Genomic DNA, 17322 nt, shown 5'->3' with positions numbered 1-17322 from the left:
GAAAGAAACAACAGGTTTGTTGTTAACGTTATAGTATTTTATTACAGTTGATAAATTCTCTTATATCATAGAATGGGTGAGGGCTACCAGTCATGAATTGTTTGTTTGAATAATTGTTCATGTAATTCTTGAACAGATTGAGGAAGATTGTTAAATAATTTGCACCCCATTATTTCATAGCTGTTGAGTGACACTTTAACAATCTGTGGTAAGGAATATAGATGCACCTATTCCTTCTTGTATTGTGGCTACGTACATTTTCTCTGGTTTTTGTTTCTGGTAATTTCTTCTTCGTATAAATTAGAACATAGTATATATATATATATGTGTGGGTGTGTGTGTGTGTGTGTGTGTGTGTGTGTGTGTGTGTGTGTGTGTGTGTGTGTGTGTGTGTGTGTGTGTGCGAGTTACCCGTCCTTTTTTCCCCCTAAGGTAAGTCTTTCCGCTCCCGGGATTGGAATGACTCCTTACCCTCTCCCTTAAAACCCACATCCTTTCGTCTTTCCCTCTCCTTCCCTCTTTCCTGATGAGGCAACAGTTTGTTGCGAAAGCTTGAATTTTGTGTGTATGTTTGTGTTCGTTTGTGTGTCTGTCGACCTGCCAGCACTTTCATTTGGTAAGTCACATCATCTTTGTTTTTAGATATATTTTTCCTACGTGGAATGTTTCCCTCTATTATAAAAAGCTTGTGTCTGTATACCCCAAAAAATTTGACATAAGCTTGTGTCAGATGATCCAAGTTATCTCTGAGACTACAAACCATCTGCTGTGTTTTGTTTTCATTCAGCAGGAATCTATTTGCCTTGAACCAATAGGATGCTTGGTCAATTGTCTTTGCTGCACAAGTTTTAAGGCTATTGAAATCATCACTAGCCTGAAGAAATGTTGTATCATCTGCATGTAACACAGTGGTGGACTTGATAAATGATCTGGCATCATTTATCATTATTGGGAATAAAAAGGGGCCCAGTACAGATCCCTGCGGAATACCTACCTTGACTTGTTCTATACTCGACATTTCTTTCCCTACACAAACAACTTGCTTACAATTCTGAAGATATGACTTTACTAATTTAATGCTGTTATGTCTAATGCCATAGAATTCCAGTTTTTCTAGGAGTGGCGTCTGATTTGCACAGTCGAAAGCTTTGCTTAGATCACAAAATGTGAGTTGAGCATAGCCCTTTTCCTCAAACACTTGATGTAAGTATTTGACTACAAAGTCTGTAACATCCACAGTAGTCACAAATGTGACTTAGGAAAAGAACTTTTCCCACAAAAATGCATTTGATGAGGCGCTATTCAGTGCTGTTCATGAAGAGGAGCCAGCTTGTCTCCACTGTAGGGACCTATTCTTTGATCTAAGCAGCAGAACTTTTGGATAAAGCATAGATAGTAAGAGTATTGTATTAATTGTGTTATTGTGTTGATTTTAAAGTTTTTTTAATATTGAATGACCAGTTTGTTCCACTAGTTATAATATGTGCTTTCAAGAAATTTAAGCCCAACATAAATTTCAGTGTTTAACCTCCTCTTAAGATAAAATAATATATTTGCTGTGTGTGTCCTTTTCGCAACTGTAAACATCTTCTGAATGGTGCAGACTTTAAAACAAAATTGTACATTTGTGTATCTTTAGCATAAATATATCTCAACAGTGGTATTGTTTTCAGTCTTTCCAAAGCAAGATAGGGTGTTTAAGGGAAACACAACATATGCTACTGGTGTGCACCACTTGCCTTAGTTCCAGATTTTTCATTATGCAAAACTTGCATCAGGGAACTAAAAGTATCATTTAGTTAAATGTTGTAAACATTTGAAGTGAAGTGAAGCACATGCAGAATATGAAATTGAGCCATCTGCTCAGGTGAATCCATAATACTGTCACAAATATTATGTAATGTTGTTCAAAGACTGTATTGTTGCAGAAGTTGACAACTTTGTATTTCCCACTAATCATAAAGGTATTAAAACAGAAGATGCTTAAGGTGGTCCCAATATCCCAAAATTATGGTGGAGAGCACATGTAATAGCCATTCTAAAGCCTGGAAAACACAAGAGGGACACCAAGAACTGTAGGCCACTATCTTTCCTGTGACAGCTATACAAGATATTCAAAGAATGCTACTCAGCTGACTCATTCAGCCTGTTGATTAACTGCTCATTTCACAAGTAGGCTTCAGATGAGGCAAGAGCACTGTTGCAGAGAACCTCGGCCAGATCCTCAACCTATTGAAGATGGTTTTGAAACCAGACACATCACAGGAGGTACCTCCATTGCCTTTAGTGCTGCTTATGATACAGTTAACCATCATATTCTCTTGCAAAAAGTACTTGTTCTCACCAAGGATCCAAAACTTACCAGGTTGGTATCAACACTGTTGCAGAATTGAAGGTTCCTTGTTGATTTTAAAGGGCAACAAAGTACCCTAAGTGAAGACCTCGCCAACAACATACAAGAAAGCACTGCAACATCAAAGCCATGAGAAGTTGTAGATTGTGTAGCAGGCTATCTACTAACATAAATGTATAATAGCATCATGTAAGTAAGAAAATAAAAAGTGATCCACTGAAGGTAGCATAAAAAGTGCTGAAACATGTCTGGGTAAAACAAAATAGGACAGGTGTCTTGTGTACGGCGGAATTCCTTGTCCTATTTTCATAGCAAGCATGGACATAAGAAGAAGAATTGCAACACCACAAAATGATCATTTCTAAGGTCTTTGTGTAAGAGCATTTTTAAGTTCTTTGTGTAAGAGCATATTTAAGATCTATTTTGAATTTGATTTACTGCAACAAATGTGGCAGTTCTGTAGCCACTGGTAACTGATGCAATGAAGCAATCTCTGATGGTGGGCATAATGGTTCTCCATAAATCATCTCTTCTTTCGATGCTCCCAATGTCTGGATTACATGCCAGGCAGCATGGCACACAACTCCAGCTTTTAATATTCTGTGCCAGTTCTCTACCATTCCATTACTTGTGGAGTGGTAGCTGGTTGTATGTTAGTGTAGGAAACCACATAATGTGGACACCTCGAGGAACAGTGTCAACTCGAATTGCCATTCCTGATCTGTTGCAATATGAGCTAGACAGTCAAAATGGGCTATAAAGGCCACTAAAACAGTCCTTACTGTTGTCTCTTCGGAGATGTCACTGACTGGTATCATAGCTTCCCACTGAGTGTATCTGTTGATGATGATAAATGTATAGTGATATCCTCCCAATGGCAGCAGCGTGCTCATGGTTTCTGTATGGACTTGGGAGAAATACCCTGTTGTCTCTGGGAATTCTCCCACTGGCTTGTGTGCATGTCCGTCAACTTAACCTCTTTCTTAATTTCTTCATACTGGACCACAAAAACCTCTCCATCATCAGCTTTTGCACTAGGGTGGGTGGGGTTATGAATACCGTCAACTGTTTTGCATAGTGTTTTTGGCACAAAAGCTTATGGGTGGAAAAAAACCTAATGGCTTCCAATCTTTTTTGGCTGACAAGTGGCGAGCTGCACTAATAGCTTGCAGGTTAGCGTCTACCACTATAGCTAATAGTGATCTTGGACTGGGTGAGATAACAGAACTGCTTTCTGTTAGTTTGCTTTTATCTTTTTGAATGTGCACTGCATATCTGGCATCCATGGCAGGGATCATTATCCTGCGGTGTCATTACCTGACAATGCTGTTGTAGTGGTGCAAGAATCTCTGCTGCTCCTTGTAGGTGTCATTGATAGAATTAACAATTCCCAGGAATCTTCTTAATTGGTGGAAATCCATTGGGCATGGAATGTCATTAATCAGCTCAAGTATGCCCGAGAGATGTTGACTGCTTCTGGTGCAGAACACATTTTGCTTTATTTATTATTAGACCTTATTTGTATATCCTGCTGAACACTATTCTGATGTGCTCCTCTTGCAACACTGCTGCTTGAGAGAAAATATCGAGATATTATCCAGATAAATGCAACAGAAACACAGTCCCCTTAACCATGTCTGGCTTCATTTTGTAAATCAAATGGCATATGTAGTTATTTATATACATCAAATGATGTTATTACTGTGGTATTTGGTATGTTCTCTTCTTCCAACAGTATCTGATTGTAAGCCTTTTAACAATCGACCATGCAGAAGATCGTAGCTCTGGTTAGCACATTTGTGAAGTTCATAATACGAGGGTTGACTGAAAAGTAATGCCTCCACCTTTGTAACTCTTCAGTAGTTGGCAGCTTTGGTATGCAGTAGGTACTGACTTGTTCTGTAGCCTCTACTCTACAGCTCCAGTTGGTGGGAAGCTTTAGCATTGAACAGTTGTTGTTATAGTGTAAAGTATGGAACCTTGCGCAGATGATTGGTCAATGTGATTTAAGCAACGTGCAGTCATTGAATTCCTGACAGCAGAAGGTGTCACCCCAAAGGAGATTCATAAAAGAATGAAAGTAGTGTATGGTGATTGTGTTGATGTGCGTATTGTGCATCTTCATTCTCATAACGCGAAAGAAGTTCCTGGCAAATTCAAAGTATGTGCACTTTCATTTCAGGAGTAAGCATCCGGGGTACCCATCGTGCACAGATCTTCAGACAGCCAAGCAAAGCAGTAATGTGATGCACACGTTCTTGTGAAATGCTGATTGTGCTTGCAGTTTCTCTCTTAGTGATATGACGATTGTCCTGAATCAATCTGTCAACATTTTGCTTCTGAAACTCGGTGGTTGCTGTCACAGGACATCCAGCTCTTTGTTAGTCGCACCCGTCCAATGTTCCCACCTCAACAACTTAAAACTTACTCATCCAACAATGCACAGTACTCACATCAATACAATCACCATAAACTGCTTTCATTCTCTGATGAATATTTTTTGGGGTGACACCCTCTGCTGTCAAGAATTCAATGACTGCATGTTGCTGGCCGATTGGTGTGGCCGAGCGGTTCTAGGCACTACAGTCTGGAACCGCGCGACTGCTTCTGTCCCAGGTTCGAATCCTGCCTCGGGCATGGATGTGTGTGATGTCCTTAGGTTAGTTAGGTTTAAGTAGTTCTAAGTTCTAGGGGACTGATGACCTCAGAAGTTAAGTCCCATAATGCTCAGAGCCAATTTTTTTTGCACGTTGCTTAAATTGCATTGACCTGTAACAACACACTCGTTCAATGCTAAGGCTTTCTGCCAACTGGAGCTGTACAGAAGAGGCTATGGAACAAGCCAGTACTTGCCACATACCAATGCTGCAAACTGTTGAAAAGTTACGAAGGTGGAGGCATTACTTTTCAGTCAACCCTTGTACTAGGAACTGGATAGCAATACAGGATAATACGCGCATTTAATGCATGATGATCTCTACAGGGCCCCCAAGTGCTGTCTTTCTTTTTCAGCAAATGCAGTGGTGATGCCCACATGCTATCTGGTATGTGTATAATGCCAGCTTGCAGCATCTCTTCCAACTCTGCTTTTGTTGCAGCCATTTTTCTTAGCCTCTCAGAGACTAGCTGGCCAGGTGTCATCTTATTATGGTGCACCACAGTGTGCTACACTTGTCCTATTTGGACATCAGCTTCCTGTGTGGTCTCTTGCACAAGCAAGCTACATGGCAAGGAGATGATACTTGTATTATCTTTGCCTTTAGTATCTGCAGTGACTTTATTGTTCGTCATAACCTGGCTACACTGAGATTTATCTACAGCCTAGTATCAGATTGATCACATTTGTGATTCCCCTGTGGGTTCAGGGGCTAGAACAGACCCAAGGTATTCCTGCCTGTTGTAAGAGGTGACAAATATGAGTCATCTTTTTGGCCATCTAAGTTATGGCCCCCCTTTTCAGAAGTGCGGGCCATTTGAGGAAGGATGCCTCGCATGGTGCATCATACATCCATTATGTGCTGAGACCTTTTGTATCTATTATTGTCATGGCTCTGCAACTCCATCCATAATCCAGCTATTTCGGTGAGGATGCCTTGCAGGGTGCTTCACCTACATCCATTGTCTGCTGTCCTCTTCTGCACCCATTATATTGGTGGATTTTTTTCACATCCAGTATCCATCATGGTAGCTTGTCTGTCATGGAGGGGTTATGGTGTACCCTCTTGGTTGTAGCCCTCTGACAATTCAGGGATTGCACTGCTGATGCCTGAGCTACAAACACCCCATGTATGCCAATCTCCTTGGGGCATCAGGGCTCCCGGCAGTGGCCTCGTGCCATGTGGCCTTTGCTGTGGCTAGGTGGCAGCTGTGGGGAGAACCTCTGATCAGAATGGATGGTATCAGGGCAGATGACCTGCAAGGAAGTGGACCATGTCATCTTTTGCTGGTGGCCGAATAGCCCCAGCAGTCTCTAAGAAGGGAAAGCTAGAGTTCATTGTCAAGAAGTATGACCCCAAATCATTCCCCTCCCTAGCACCACAATGGGAGGAATGTAGGGCCACAGAGAAAAGTGCCATATTTGCCTTGGTACTTAGTTTGCAGAAAAATAGATGGGGACTCCTTTCTGGCTTCAAAGTCTCTATTTTTTGTTGAAAACCTGGAGGATAAGTTTGCGTGTAGTGGCAGCACTGTCCAAAATGAGAAATGGATCAGCCCCAATTCAGACAGCATCCCCGGCCCAGTCACAGGCATTGCTCACCTGTGGCAAGCTGGATGATACTCTCATTTTGGTCACTCTTCATAAAAGCATAAACATGGTCCAGGGTTTTATTTTTCATGGAGAACTCCTATTACAGTCAAACAAGAAGCTACTAGCCAATTTAGACCAATGGAGTGTTCGCTTCATCCAGCACATCATAGGAGAAAGATAATAGTGTTGCTACCGCTGCCTTCATCTTGGCCCTTGATGATGATTTGTTACCTGAAAAGGTATACTGATGGTATACTGATGTGAGATAAAACCATATGTCCCTTACCCTGTGTGGTGTTTAAGTGCTGGAAGTTTGGGCATATGTCTTTCCAGCGCAATTCCAGCACCACATGTCAAGATTGTGGACGTCCATTGCATCTGAATACTCCACATGCCCCTCCTCCCACCTGTGTCATCTGTGGAGAGAACTAATCCCCCTCTTGCCAGACTATATGGTTCTTCAAAAGGGGAGGAAAATTGTGGACAGGCTGACTTACCAAGAGGCTAACAAGAAATATGACTGGTTGAATCATCTTTGATTGACATCCTCCTGTGCTGCAGCTATCACAACATTGCCCTCTCTGCCTTGCACAGTGGACCCTGAGGGCTGCTCCTTTAGTGATTGGAAGTGCTTCCTCTTCTGTTGCTCCCAAAGTGTCTACTTTGTCTGCTCCCCTCCCAGCCAGAGAACCAACAGCCTCCTCCAACTCCTCTCACACGGAAGAGGTCCTTTGGGACTCTGCCTCCCAAGGTCTCTCCCCATGCAAAACTGGACACCAGCCAGTGGCTGAAGAAGCCACAAGGCATTGGTCAAAGGGCTTCATGCTCTTCATCTGTACCTGAAGCTTCTTCAGAGCAGCCCTCCCAGCAAGCCCCTAGAGAGAAGTGACAGGGCAAACAGATCAAGAAGAAACCTGGTAAGAAACGAGAAACTCTGGTGGCCCCCATACCACCACTCCCTATCATTTCTGCATCTGAGGACGACGGAGAGAGTCTTGCAACCTCTGAGACCTATATCTAGTCGACACCTCAGCAGTGATGGTAATACGTACAAGCATTCAACCAGTGGCTGTAGATGATCCAGAGGGAAAAACTGCTTCTCTGATCCCTTCATGCCTTCCCAGACTACAGAAGGTATCATCCTCCAGTGGAATTGTGGTGGTTTTTCCCCTATCTGGCTGAGCTATGACAATTCTTAAGCATTAGAAGTGCTTTCTGCATTTCCCTTCAGGAATCCTGGTTTCCAGTAATGTGGACATCGTTTCGGATCTGAAAAATGGGCCAATGATTCCTTTGGAAGAAATGGCGGCCCAGACCAGTACTTTTTGAGGATGCAGGGTCGATGGGACTGCAACATGGGGCTTTTCGGTTCCCCATATGTGCCAGTTCTGTTTATTGACGAAGCCGTCCAGGTAAAAATAAGCTTCGTCAGTAAACCAAATGCTGCCCACATGCATATCACCGTCATCAATCCTGTGCACTATATCGTTAGCGAATGTCTCTCGTGCAGCGATGGTAGCGGCGCTGAGGGGTTGCTGCGTTTGAATTTTGTATGGATAGAGGTGTAAACTCTGGCGCATGAGACGATACGTGGACGTTGGCGTCATTTGGACCGCAGCTGCAACATGGCGAACGGAAACCCGAGGCCGCTGTTGGATCACCTGCTGCACTAGCTGCGCGTTGCCCTCTGTGGTTGCCATACGCGGTCGCCCTACCTTTCCAGCACGTTCATCCGTCACGTTCCCAGTCCGTTGAAATTTTTCAAACAGATCCTTTATTGTATCGCTTTTCGGTCCTTTGGTTACATTAAACTTCCGTTGAAAACTTCGTCTTGTTGCAACAACACTGTGTTCTAGGCGGTGGAATTCCAACACCAGAAAAATCCTCTGTTCTAAGGAATAAACCATGTTGTCCACAGCACACTTGCATGTTGTGAACAGCACACGCTTACAGCAGAAAGACAACGTACAGAATGGCGCACCGACAGACTGCGTTGTCGTCTATATCTTTCACATCACTTGCAGCGCCATCTGTTGTTGAAAATTGTAACTACTGTAATTTTGAAAGTTTGTCCGCCTGAAAATGTACTGTTGTCCCAAGCATATTGCAACAAACAGTGTATTTCTATCGCTGCTCGTTTAGTTTTTATTGCCGTTTCAAATATACCGGTCATTTTTGAAACACCCTGTATATCCTTATCTCTGTCTATAACAAAGCAGTGCCCCTTCAAACAGCTTGAATAGCTGTGGTTATCAGGGTGAGAATAACACAGGAAATTAGCATCTGCAATGTTTCATTTCCTCCAGATAGTGAATTATCACAAAACGTATTGGCTACACTAATTTATCAACTCACCCCACCTTTCCTACTTTTGGATGATTTCAATGCCCATAACCCATCGTGTGGTGGAACCAAGATTACTGGCTGTGGTAAGGATGTTGAGAATCTGCTAACTCAGTTTGACCTTTGCATCCTAAATACGGGTGTCCCCACTCATTTCAGTGTGACACATGGCACTTACTCAGCCATTGATATCTGTTTGCAGTTCTGGCCTTCTACTGTCTATTCACTGGAGATCTCATGATGACTTATATGGTAGTGACTACTTTCTGCTCTACCTGTCCCTGCCCCAACGTCATTCAACTGGACATTACCCAGATGGGCTCTTACCAAGGCTGACTGGGACGCTTTCATATCTGCTACCACCATTGGAACTCCATCGCATGGCAACATCAATGTGGAGAGCCAGAATATTATTACAACCATTGTTCCTGCAGCTGAATCAGCAATGTCTTGTTCCGCAGGTAAGAACCTGCTTGATATGGACAGCTATTGTCCTAATAGCCTCAACAATGTTCCGTGTAAGCTGCTTGAACATATGGTGAATCGGCAGCTCTGTCTCCAACCCAGGGGGCTTTTGCCAAGGTCACTCCATCACTGAGGACTTGGTATACCTGAAGTCTGCCATCTAAATGGCCTTCCCCCTTCGTCACTACCTTATTGCTGTCTTTTTTGACAAAAGCCTGTGACACCACTTGGCAACACCACATCCTCACTACATTACATGAGTAGGGCCTCCAGGACCCGCTCCACATTTGCATACAGAACATTTTGTCGCTCAGCACCTTCAGAGTTGGTCAGTGCTTCACACAGTTCTCCCCCTTATACAGGAGAATGGAGTCCTGCAGGGCTCTATATTGAGCATTCCTCTCTTTTTAGTGGCCATTAATGGTCTCACAGCAGCTGTGGGGTCCTCAGAATCAATCTCCTTTATGCTGACAACTTTTCATTTCCTTTTGCTCATCTACTGTTGGTGTGGCCGAACGTGAGCTGCAGGGAGCCATATGAAAGGTGCAGTCATGGGCACTCATCCACAGCTCTCGGTTTTGAACTGCCAAGACTTAGATCATGCAGTGCTGTCACCATCGTACAGTTCACCCACACCCACAACTTTATCTCGATGACCATCTCATTAATGTAGTGGACTCTTATCACTTTTTAGAACTGGTTCTAGACACCACTTAACTTGGCTTCCCCATCTTCGTCAGCTTAATTAGAAGTGCTGGCAGCATCTTAATGTTCTTTGATGCCTAAGTCACACCAACTGGAGTGCAGATCACCCTACACTGTTGCACCTGTACAAAGCCCTTGTAGGATCCCATCTTGACTATGGTACCTGGCATATGTTTCAGATCACCCTCAGCACTGCGGATGCAGGACCATATCTACCACTGTGTAGTTTAACTTGCAACGGGAACTTTCCGAACGAGTTGTGTGAACAACATACTCGTGTAAGCTGGGCTTCCTCCCTTGTGGATCAGATGACAACAAATGCTTGCCGATTATATTGCACACATTTGCAGCTCGCATAAAAATCCGCATTACCGTCTCCTTTCCTCTACTGTGGCAGTCCATCTCCTGCAATGGTAGCCCAGATCAGGGTTATAATTGCAGTCCATGTCCAGTCCCTTCTCACTGAACTAGAGTCTTTCCCAATACCACATCTCCTCTGGGTCCACTCACATACACCTCCAACATGTATACCTTGACCACAGGTTTGTCTGGACCTTTCACAAGTCCCAAAAGACTCGGTTCATCATGTGGCATGTTTCTCTCTATTCTTGGAGCATTCCAGGGTTCAGAGGTAGTTTACACATATGGCTAATTTTTTGATGGTCATGCTGGGTTTGCTTATGCCCATGCAGGATATACTGAATAGTGCTTCTTGCCAGATGGCTGCAGAGCTGGTAGCCACCTCTTGCACTCTTGAGCCTATCCCTTACTGCCCCAGGGAGGCCTTCCTCATTTGTAGCAATTCCTTGAGCATCTTAAAAGCTTTTGACCAATTCTGTCCTTGACATGCTTTGGTAAAGTCCATTCACGAGTCTGTTTACATCCTCGAACAACATGGATGGTCAGTGGTCTTTGTATGGACCCTGGGATACTTCGGAACCCCTGGAAATAAACCTGCCAATAGCCTAGTCAAAGAGGCTACTCGTAAACTGAGTCTGGAGATTGGCATAGTGGAATCTGATCTTCGATCAGTATTATGCCAAAGATTTTTGGGCTCTGGAATACAGAATGGCACTCCCTGACTTTGCCAATTAAGTTACATATTGGTAAAGGAGATGATGAATGTGTGAAGGTCCTCCATGCGAACCTCTTGCAAGGACTCCATTGTTCTTTGCCAGCTCTGCATTGGCTATACTTGACTGACTCAAGGTCACCTCCTGTGTCATGGGACCTACCTCAGTGCCACTGTGGTTCATGCTTCAGTGGTCCACACCCTTTCGGAATGCCCAAATTTAGCCACCCTGTGGTAGACTTTTAATCTCCCTGAAACGCACCCCTCCCTTTGGTTTTAGGTGACAGTTCCTTAACAGCTAACATAGCTTACATTTTATCCATAAAGGGAATATCTGTCATTCTTTTTAAGGGTGGGTGCCTGACCCTCATCTTTCAGACCCTCATCCTACCTGCATTTTAACTCTTCCTTGCTCTCTCTGGTGCTGTCTGTTTCATTTGGTGTTCATCTTTTCAATATCTGTGTTTGACTTTGCCTGTGTTTTTAGGCTGGGGATTTCAGTATGTTGCATAGTGGCTGGCTCATCCTTTTTTTATTCTTGCAGTCAGTCAGTCAGTCAGCGCCATATGCTATATTACTTTAACACCTTTTACTGCTTTTTTCTGTTCCATTATGTTTTCAGTTTTGGCTTGATACTTTCATTTTATACTTCAGTGTGGTTATACGTGTAGTTTTACTCTCTTGTTCCTTTCCCACATTTCAAGCAATAGGGTTCCTTTGGATTATGATTTCAATCTGAGACCTGTGTGACTAAGGAGAAAGGGGCTGATAACCATGCAGCTTAGTCCTTTTAATCTCCAGATCAACCAACCAACCAACCAATCAACCAATCACATTTGAAAGTCCAAACTTCGACTTGAACTTTCTGCTGAAACCAGGTCAACTTTCACCTTGCAATCCCCTTGCAGCAAATTGTTGACTGCCTTAAGATGCACAGGCATGACTACCATTACTTTCTTATTCTGTCCAACTCTTAGCATGCTTATATCAGAATGTGAGTCGATCATATAAATAGCAATGGTTTGCTTTTTTGCCCCTTATATAAACTGATGTGATAATGTAAGCAAGCATGATATGGTCAAGCTGTCATTAATTACTGGGCCAATTTTGAACATTTGACACTGTTTAACTTTGCTTATGAGCTTGACACTGCTTTAAGGAACTGTGTCTCATTTCCTTTATTTATAGCTTTGCGCTCTTGCAGAATTTCGTTGCCTACTTGTCTTTCACTTTCTTGATCTATCATTATGAGCACATCATTCACTACTGCAAATATAAAGCTGATGTCACTTCTTTCACACACCACCACAGCTGTTTTTAGTGGTAATAGTAGCTGCACAAACCATACATGACACATTAGATATTGCTGCTTCTTCAGTGATGCTCCTCTGGTGACGCCATACATCTGACAACATTCTGTTATTGATACATTAACTCTTTAATAACTGCTGCATGCATAGGTCTAATGGTGCATTTTGCTGACTAGTGTTTTCCTCAACTGGAGGTATTGTTCTGGTGATGGCTTCAGTACAAAATCAGGAATCATCACTGCTGTCCTGGAATGTAAATTGTTGACTGCTACAGTGAACTTCATGTGGTTTCTGGTAGCATTGCTTTGCATAAATGCTGAGTCCAACATCGTGAACCACAGCTCTGGTTTTTCCAGCACAAACTTTGGAATCTACACTTTCGTTCATGGATTAGAAACTGCACCATACGTGTCAAGCAAACTGCTAGTCATACTTTACAGAGATAATTTATTGTCCTGATTTGATCTTGACAGTCATCTATTTTCTTTTGCAGATGATCTTGCAGCTGTAACAACTGCATCTTCATCTGAAGCCATTTGGTGTTCTGACATGAAGTCACCATTTGACTTTGCAGGTTTCCTGGGATCTCTGCACTCTCCAGTATTCCAGAAGTTATCAGTTTACTAATCATCCATCATTTGATGATACCAATTCGGGGAATCAGCAATATTTGATTCAACTGATTTAGTTCACATAGTTAGGAAAATACAACTTGACAAGAATGTGAGTGAATGACAAACTGTGAAACTTAAAGGCATAGAGAAAATATAACAATAAGATGTGCCTGCAGCTCAAAGAACAATAAAATACACTTTGAATTTTAATCTTCCAAATTTGGTTTAGCTGAAAGAAATTTGTAGAAGATTCTTGCATAAATTGTTAATAACATAGCAAATGCAGTTAGAATACATACATTGTTAATCTGAAGCTCAATTCCATATCTAACGTGACCTTTAGTTGCTCTGTAGTCACATCTAAGTATGTGAAATGATTGTGAACCTGGAAATTGTTGCAGCAAGTCTCGGGCACAGACACTAGTGGGTACACCATGCTATCTATCTCCAGAGCTGTGTGACGGGCGTGACTATGGGCGTGAGAGTGATATCTGGGCTACTGGAGTAGTCATCTATGAGATGCTTGCACTGCGAAGGCCATTTGAAGCCCCGGTGAGTGCTGTGTTAGAATGTGAACTGCAAAGATTATGAACATTATAGTATTGGGTTCACATATGATAAGTAATAGAAGTTATTTAAAGTGTATCATTATAGAAATAGTTCATATGATGTTTCAACCAAAGTGCTGAAATAGTGTGCTAGCTTCATAGTGACCCCATGAGCTACCTTTGTAATCACTTGACTCAAGGTATATTCCTGATAGACTGAAATATGTAACAGCAATAACCATTCATAAAACTGAAAAGTGAAGGTAAGCTTGCGATCTCTACCACCTACTGCCTCTCCCATCCACACCTTCCCCCTATGCCCCACATATCATGTTATCAAAACTTTTTGAGATGGTAGTGTAAAACAGGATACTGTAGGACCTTTCTGATACTACTCTTTTTACTACTCATACTGAGATTAGTATTGGTAAAAGTTTCCTATACAGAGAAAGCAGTATATGATCTTGCATACTGATATTCAGTTCTTGCAGACCTACACGAAAATAATTACCCTATTTGCATTTTCTGTCAAACTGCCAAGTCCTTTGATTGTGAAGATAATAAACTAAAATACTTTAGCTTGAAAGACATTCGCCTTGCACACTCGACATCATATCTCAACAGCAGAAGGAAAAAGACCACATAAACTAATGATATCACAGGAATATGACTAAATGCAGAGTGGAGAAACATTAACTGTTTTGCCCTCAAGTTTCCATGCTTGGCCACATCCTGTTCTTGATCTATACGATTGATTCATCCAGGATATTAGAGAACTCTTCTAAAATGCTTACAACAAAAGTGTGTGAATATGGCCCCAACCATGCAATCAGCAGATGCAACCAGGGGAATACTGGAACAACCTTACAACTTCTTCAAACCAAACAACTTAATCCATAATTGTACAATGATTTGTATTATGCAGTTCCAAACACATTTAAATGATTTAAAAGTATTAAAAGTAGGTGTCCTGGAAGAAAGGATCTTGCAGAGATGTGGCTATGTCACTGCAATATTCTTTCTTCCAAGGAGCTAGTCCTTCAAAGCATTAAGGACAGCTTAGAGAAGTTAAGCATTTGCCAATGCTACCCAAGCATGACTCATGACCTGTCATCACAGCTTCAATTCTGCCAGTATCTCGTCTTCTACCTTCCAAACTTTTCTCATTCTGGAAACACCCCCAGGCTGTGGCTAAGCCATGTGTCTGCAATATCTTTTCTTCCAGGAGTGCTAGTTCTGCAAGGTTCACAGAACTTCTTTGAAGTTTGGAAAGTAGGAGTTGAGGTACTGGCAAAATTGAAGCTGTGAGGACAGGTTGCGAGTTGTGCAAGAGTAGCTCAGTTGGTGGAGCACTTGCCCGCAAAAGGCAAAGGTCCTGAGTTTGAGTTTCAGTCTGGCACACAGTTTTAATCTGCTAGGAAGTGTCATATGAGTACACACTCTGCGGCAGGGTGAAAATCTCGTTTTGGGTGACGCCACATAATTTAGTAAACACTTCATGCAAAATTTAAAATGCTGTTGGAAGATGATAATTTTAAAAAGAACTACATGTTTAAATACTGAATTCATTTTCTCTTCAAATTTAAGGATGTGTAATACCTGCTGCAGTACTGAAACAGTTTTTGAGTGTCACTGCAGTTAAGTCTATAAGAATGAAGTTTGCAGTAGGAATGATTTTCTGAGGGAAGCTCACAAAAAATAAGTTAAAAGTTATTGTGAATACCAGGCTGTTCTTTGCCTGGCAGTGAGAGACTGTTTTCTATGTAAAAATCAGTAATTTATGAGGTGAGGAACATGGACAGCCTATTAGTTGCAGTTACCACTTCTTTGAACTAAATATGTTTCCAGAGACAATTTTTTTTAAATGTCGAATAGGTGGAACTAATAGGGTGCCAAGCTTGATTGGAGAGATAGTTTAGTAATTTTTCCATTATATCCCTTCCTTTATGAACTCCTTGCTGCATGTTCTGCCAACTTCAACTTTATTTTCATTACCGTCACAATTATGTCTTCCATAATATTAAAATTGTGTGCTGAACTATGACTACAACCAGGATATCTGTCTTTGGTGGGGTAGTGAGCTGCCAATGCAGCTATCCATGAAAACCTTATAGATCAACTCAGTATCAGCTTGTCCTTTGTTTCTTTCCATGCATACCTTCTAAGTTCCACAGATGGTTCTCTCTCTATGCTGCTTAACAAGCACTTGGTTTGAGCTTTTTGAAGGTAAAATAACATGGTAAAAAATAAATTCCAAGTGATCATGTGAGCTTCATTAAACTAGTTCTTATAATTTTTGAATTATTTAAAATGTGAACAGGTACTACTATTATTTATTTATTTCTTTAAGATACTGTGTTTTCATTACAGACTTTAGCTTCCTTGGTGATGCAGATATTGCGAGCAAGAGTACCACCAGTATCAGCAACTCATTATGACTCTACAGTTCATGATCTTATAACAATAATGCTACATAGGGAACCTAAGAGTCGGCCATCAGCTCGGCAGCTGCTAGCACATCCAGCCCTCATAGCAGCTGTTCATGCTGCTCCAGTAACTTGTTTTCACTGCAGTGAAGCTTCTTATGTCTGACTGGATTATGTGTAAAGAAATGCGTGTGAGTGTACCATCATGTGGTTTGGAACTGACAGAGGAGGAGGAGGAGGAGGAGGAGGAGGGGGGGGGGGGAGGAATATTACACAATGAATCTACCAAGCAGTACAGTATTAATCACCTGCGTATCACTTAATCACATATGTACACAATAATACAGTTAAATCTATTTAGCCATTTATTTATAGAGTAACAGGGCTCACAAAATGTGAAACAAAATATTTAAAGCTTTTACTAAATTTTGAAAGATGCCTCAGATAAAAAATTTGTTCATACCTTTGCATTCATTTTTAATTAATGACACAGTTTTTGATATTCTTACGTAATTTATTTTTGACTGCATAATATTTATACTCTTTTTGCCTGTGAATTTAGATTTCTAATTATTTCCTGTCCAGTTTCTGGTGCCATGAAGTATTGTCGTTTTGTGGGATCTTCATTTTATTTAGTGTTTTTGTTTCTAAACACATACATGGAGACAGAGTATGAATTCAAATGAATTAAGTTTCACAATACCTACTATAGACCATGATGCAGAAATCATTTGTCATCTTGGGTTAAATATTGTGGATGTAACACATCCCACAGAAGAGGGGATGGAGCTGATGGACCTTTTACTACATTGCTGCAGAAAATTCAAAAATATTAAATAGTGTATTATTGACTTAATACAATGACAGGACATTGAGTGGAGATTCATTGTGGCTGTAAACTTTGACGTTAAAAATTGTGCAAGAATGTAAACTAGACATGCATTGTTATAGAGGTGGGCTTAAAACACTGTACTTGGTCATGTTAGTACAAAGTGTAATACTGGTAGGTTTACTTTTAAAAGGCTACCCTTGCCTAAGTAGGTGTATAATATCTTGAGCCTTCATAATAGCTATACAGAGCAGGCAGCTATGAAATGTCCAAAGGTGGCAAGCAACTGAGTTACTTATTTTATTTCTTTATTTATTGCATATTTAGCCTGACTAAATTATGACCTTAATGCACTCTTACATCTGACCAGGAACAACACATACCAAAATGTGATAAAAGCATTGATGA

The 17322-nt window shown here is 41.5% G+C and overlaps 1 protein-coding gene across 1 annotated transcript in view; it reads left to right on the top strand.

Moving 5' to 3' along the window:
* The window catches only part of LOC126237178 (serine/threonine-protein kinase Nek8-like), a 124869-nt gene extending 108578 nt beyond the window's left edge, over positions 1-16291 (top strand). The window contains exons 5-6 of the mRNA XM_049947056.1: positions 13513-13663; positions 16030-16291. Of these exons, the coding sequence (XP_049803013.1) occupies positions 13513-13663; positions 16030-16251 (373 nt within the window). The 3' untranslated portion in view covers positions 16252-16291. The remainder of the gene's footprint in view (positions 1-13512; positions 13664-16029) is intronic.
* The last annotated feature ends 1031 nt before the right edge of the window (positions 16292-17322 follow it).

Source organism: Schistocerca nitens, chromosome 1, assembly GCF_023898315.1.
Source record: "Schistocerca nitens isolate TAMUIC-IGC-003100 chromosome 1, iqSchNite1.1, whole genome shotgun sequence".
In the NCBI taxonomy this organism is placed as follows: Eukaryota; Metazoa; Arthropoda; class Insecta; order Orthoptera; family Acrididae; genus Schistocerca; species Schistocerca nitens.
The sequence above is the reverse complement of the archived record's forward strand: the minus strand, read 5'-3'. Positions and strand labels throughout refer to the sequence as shown.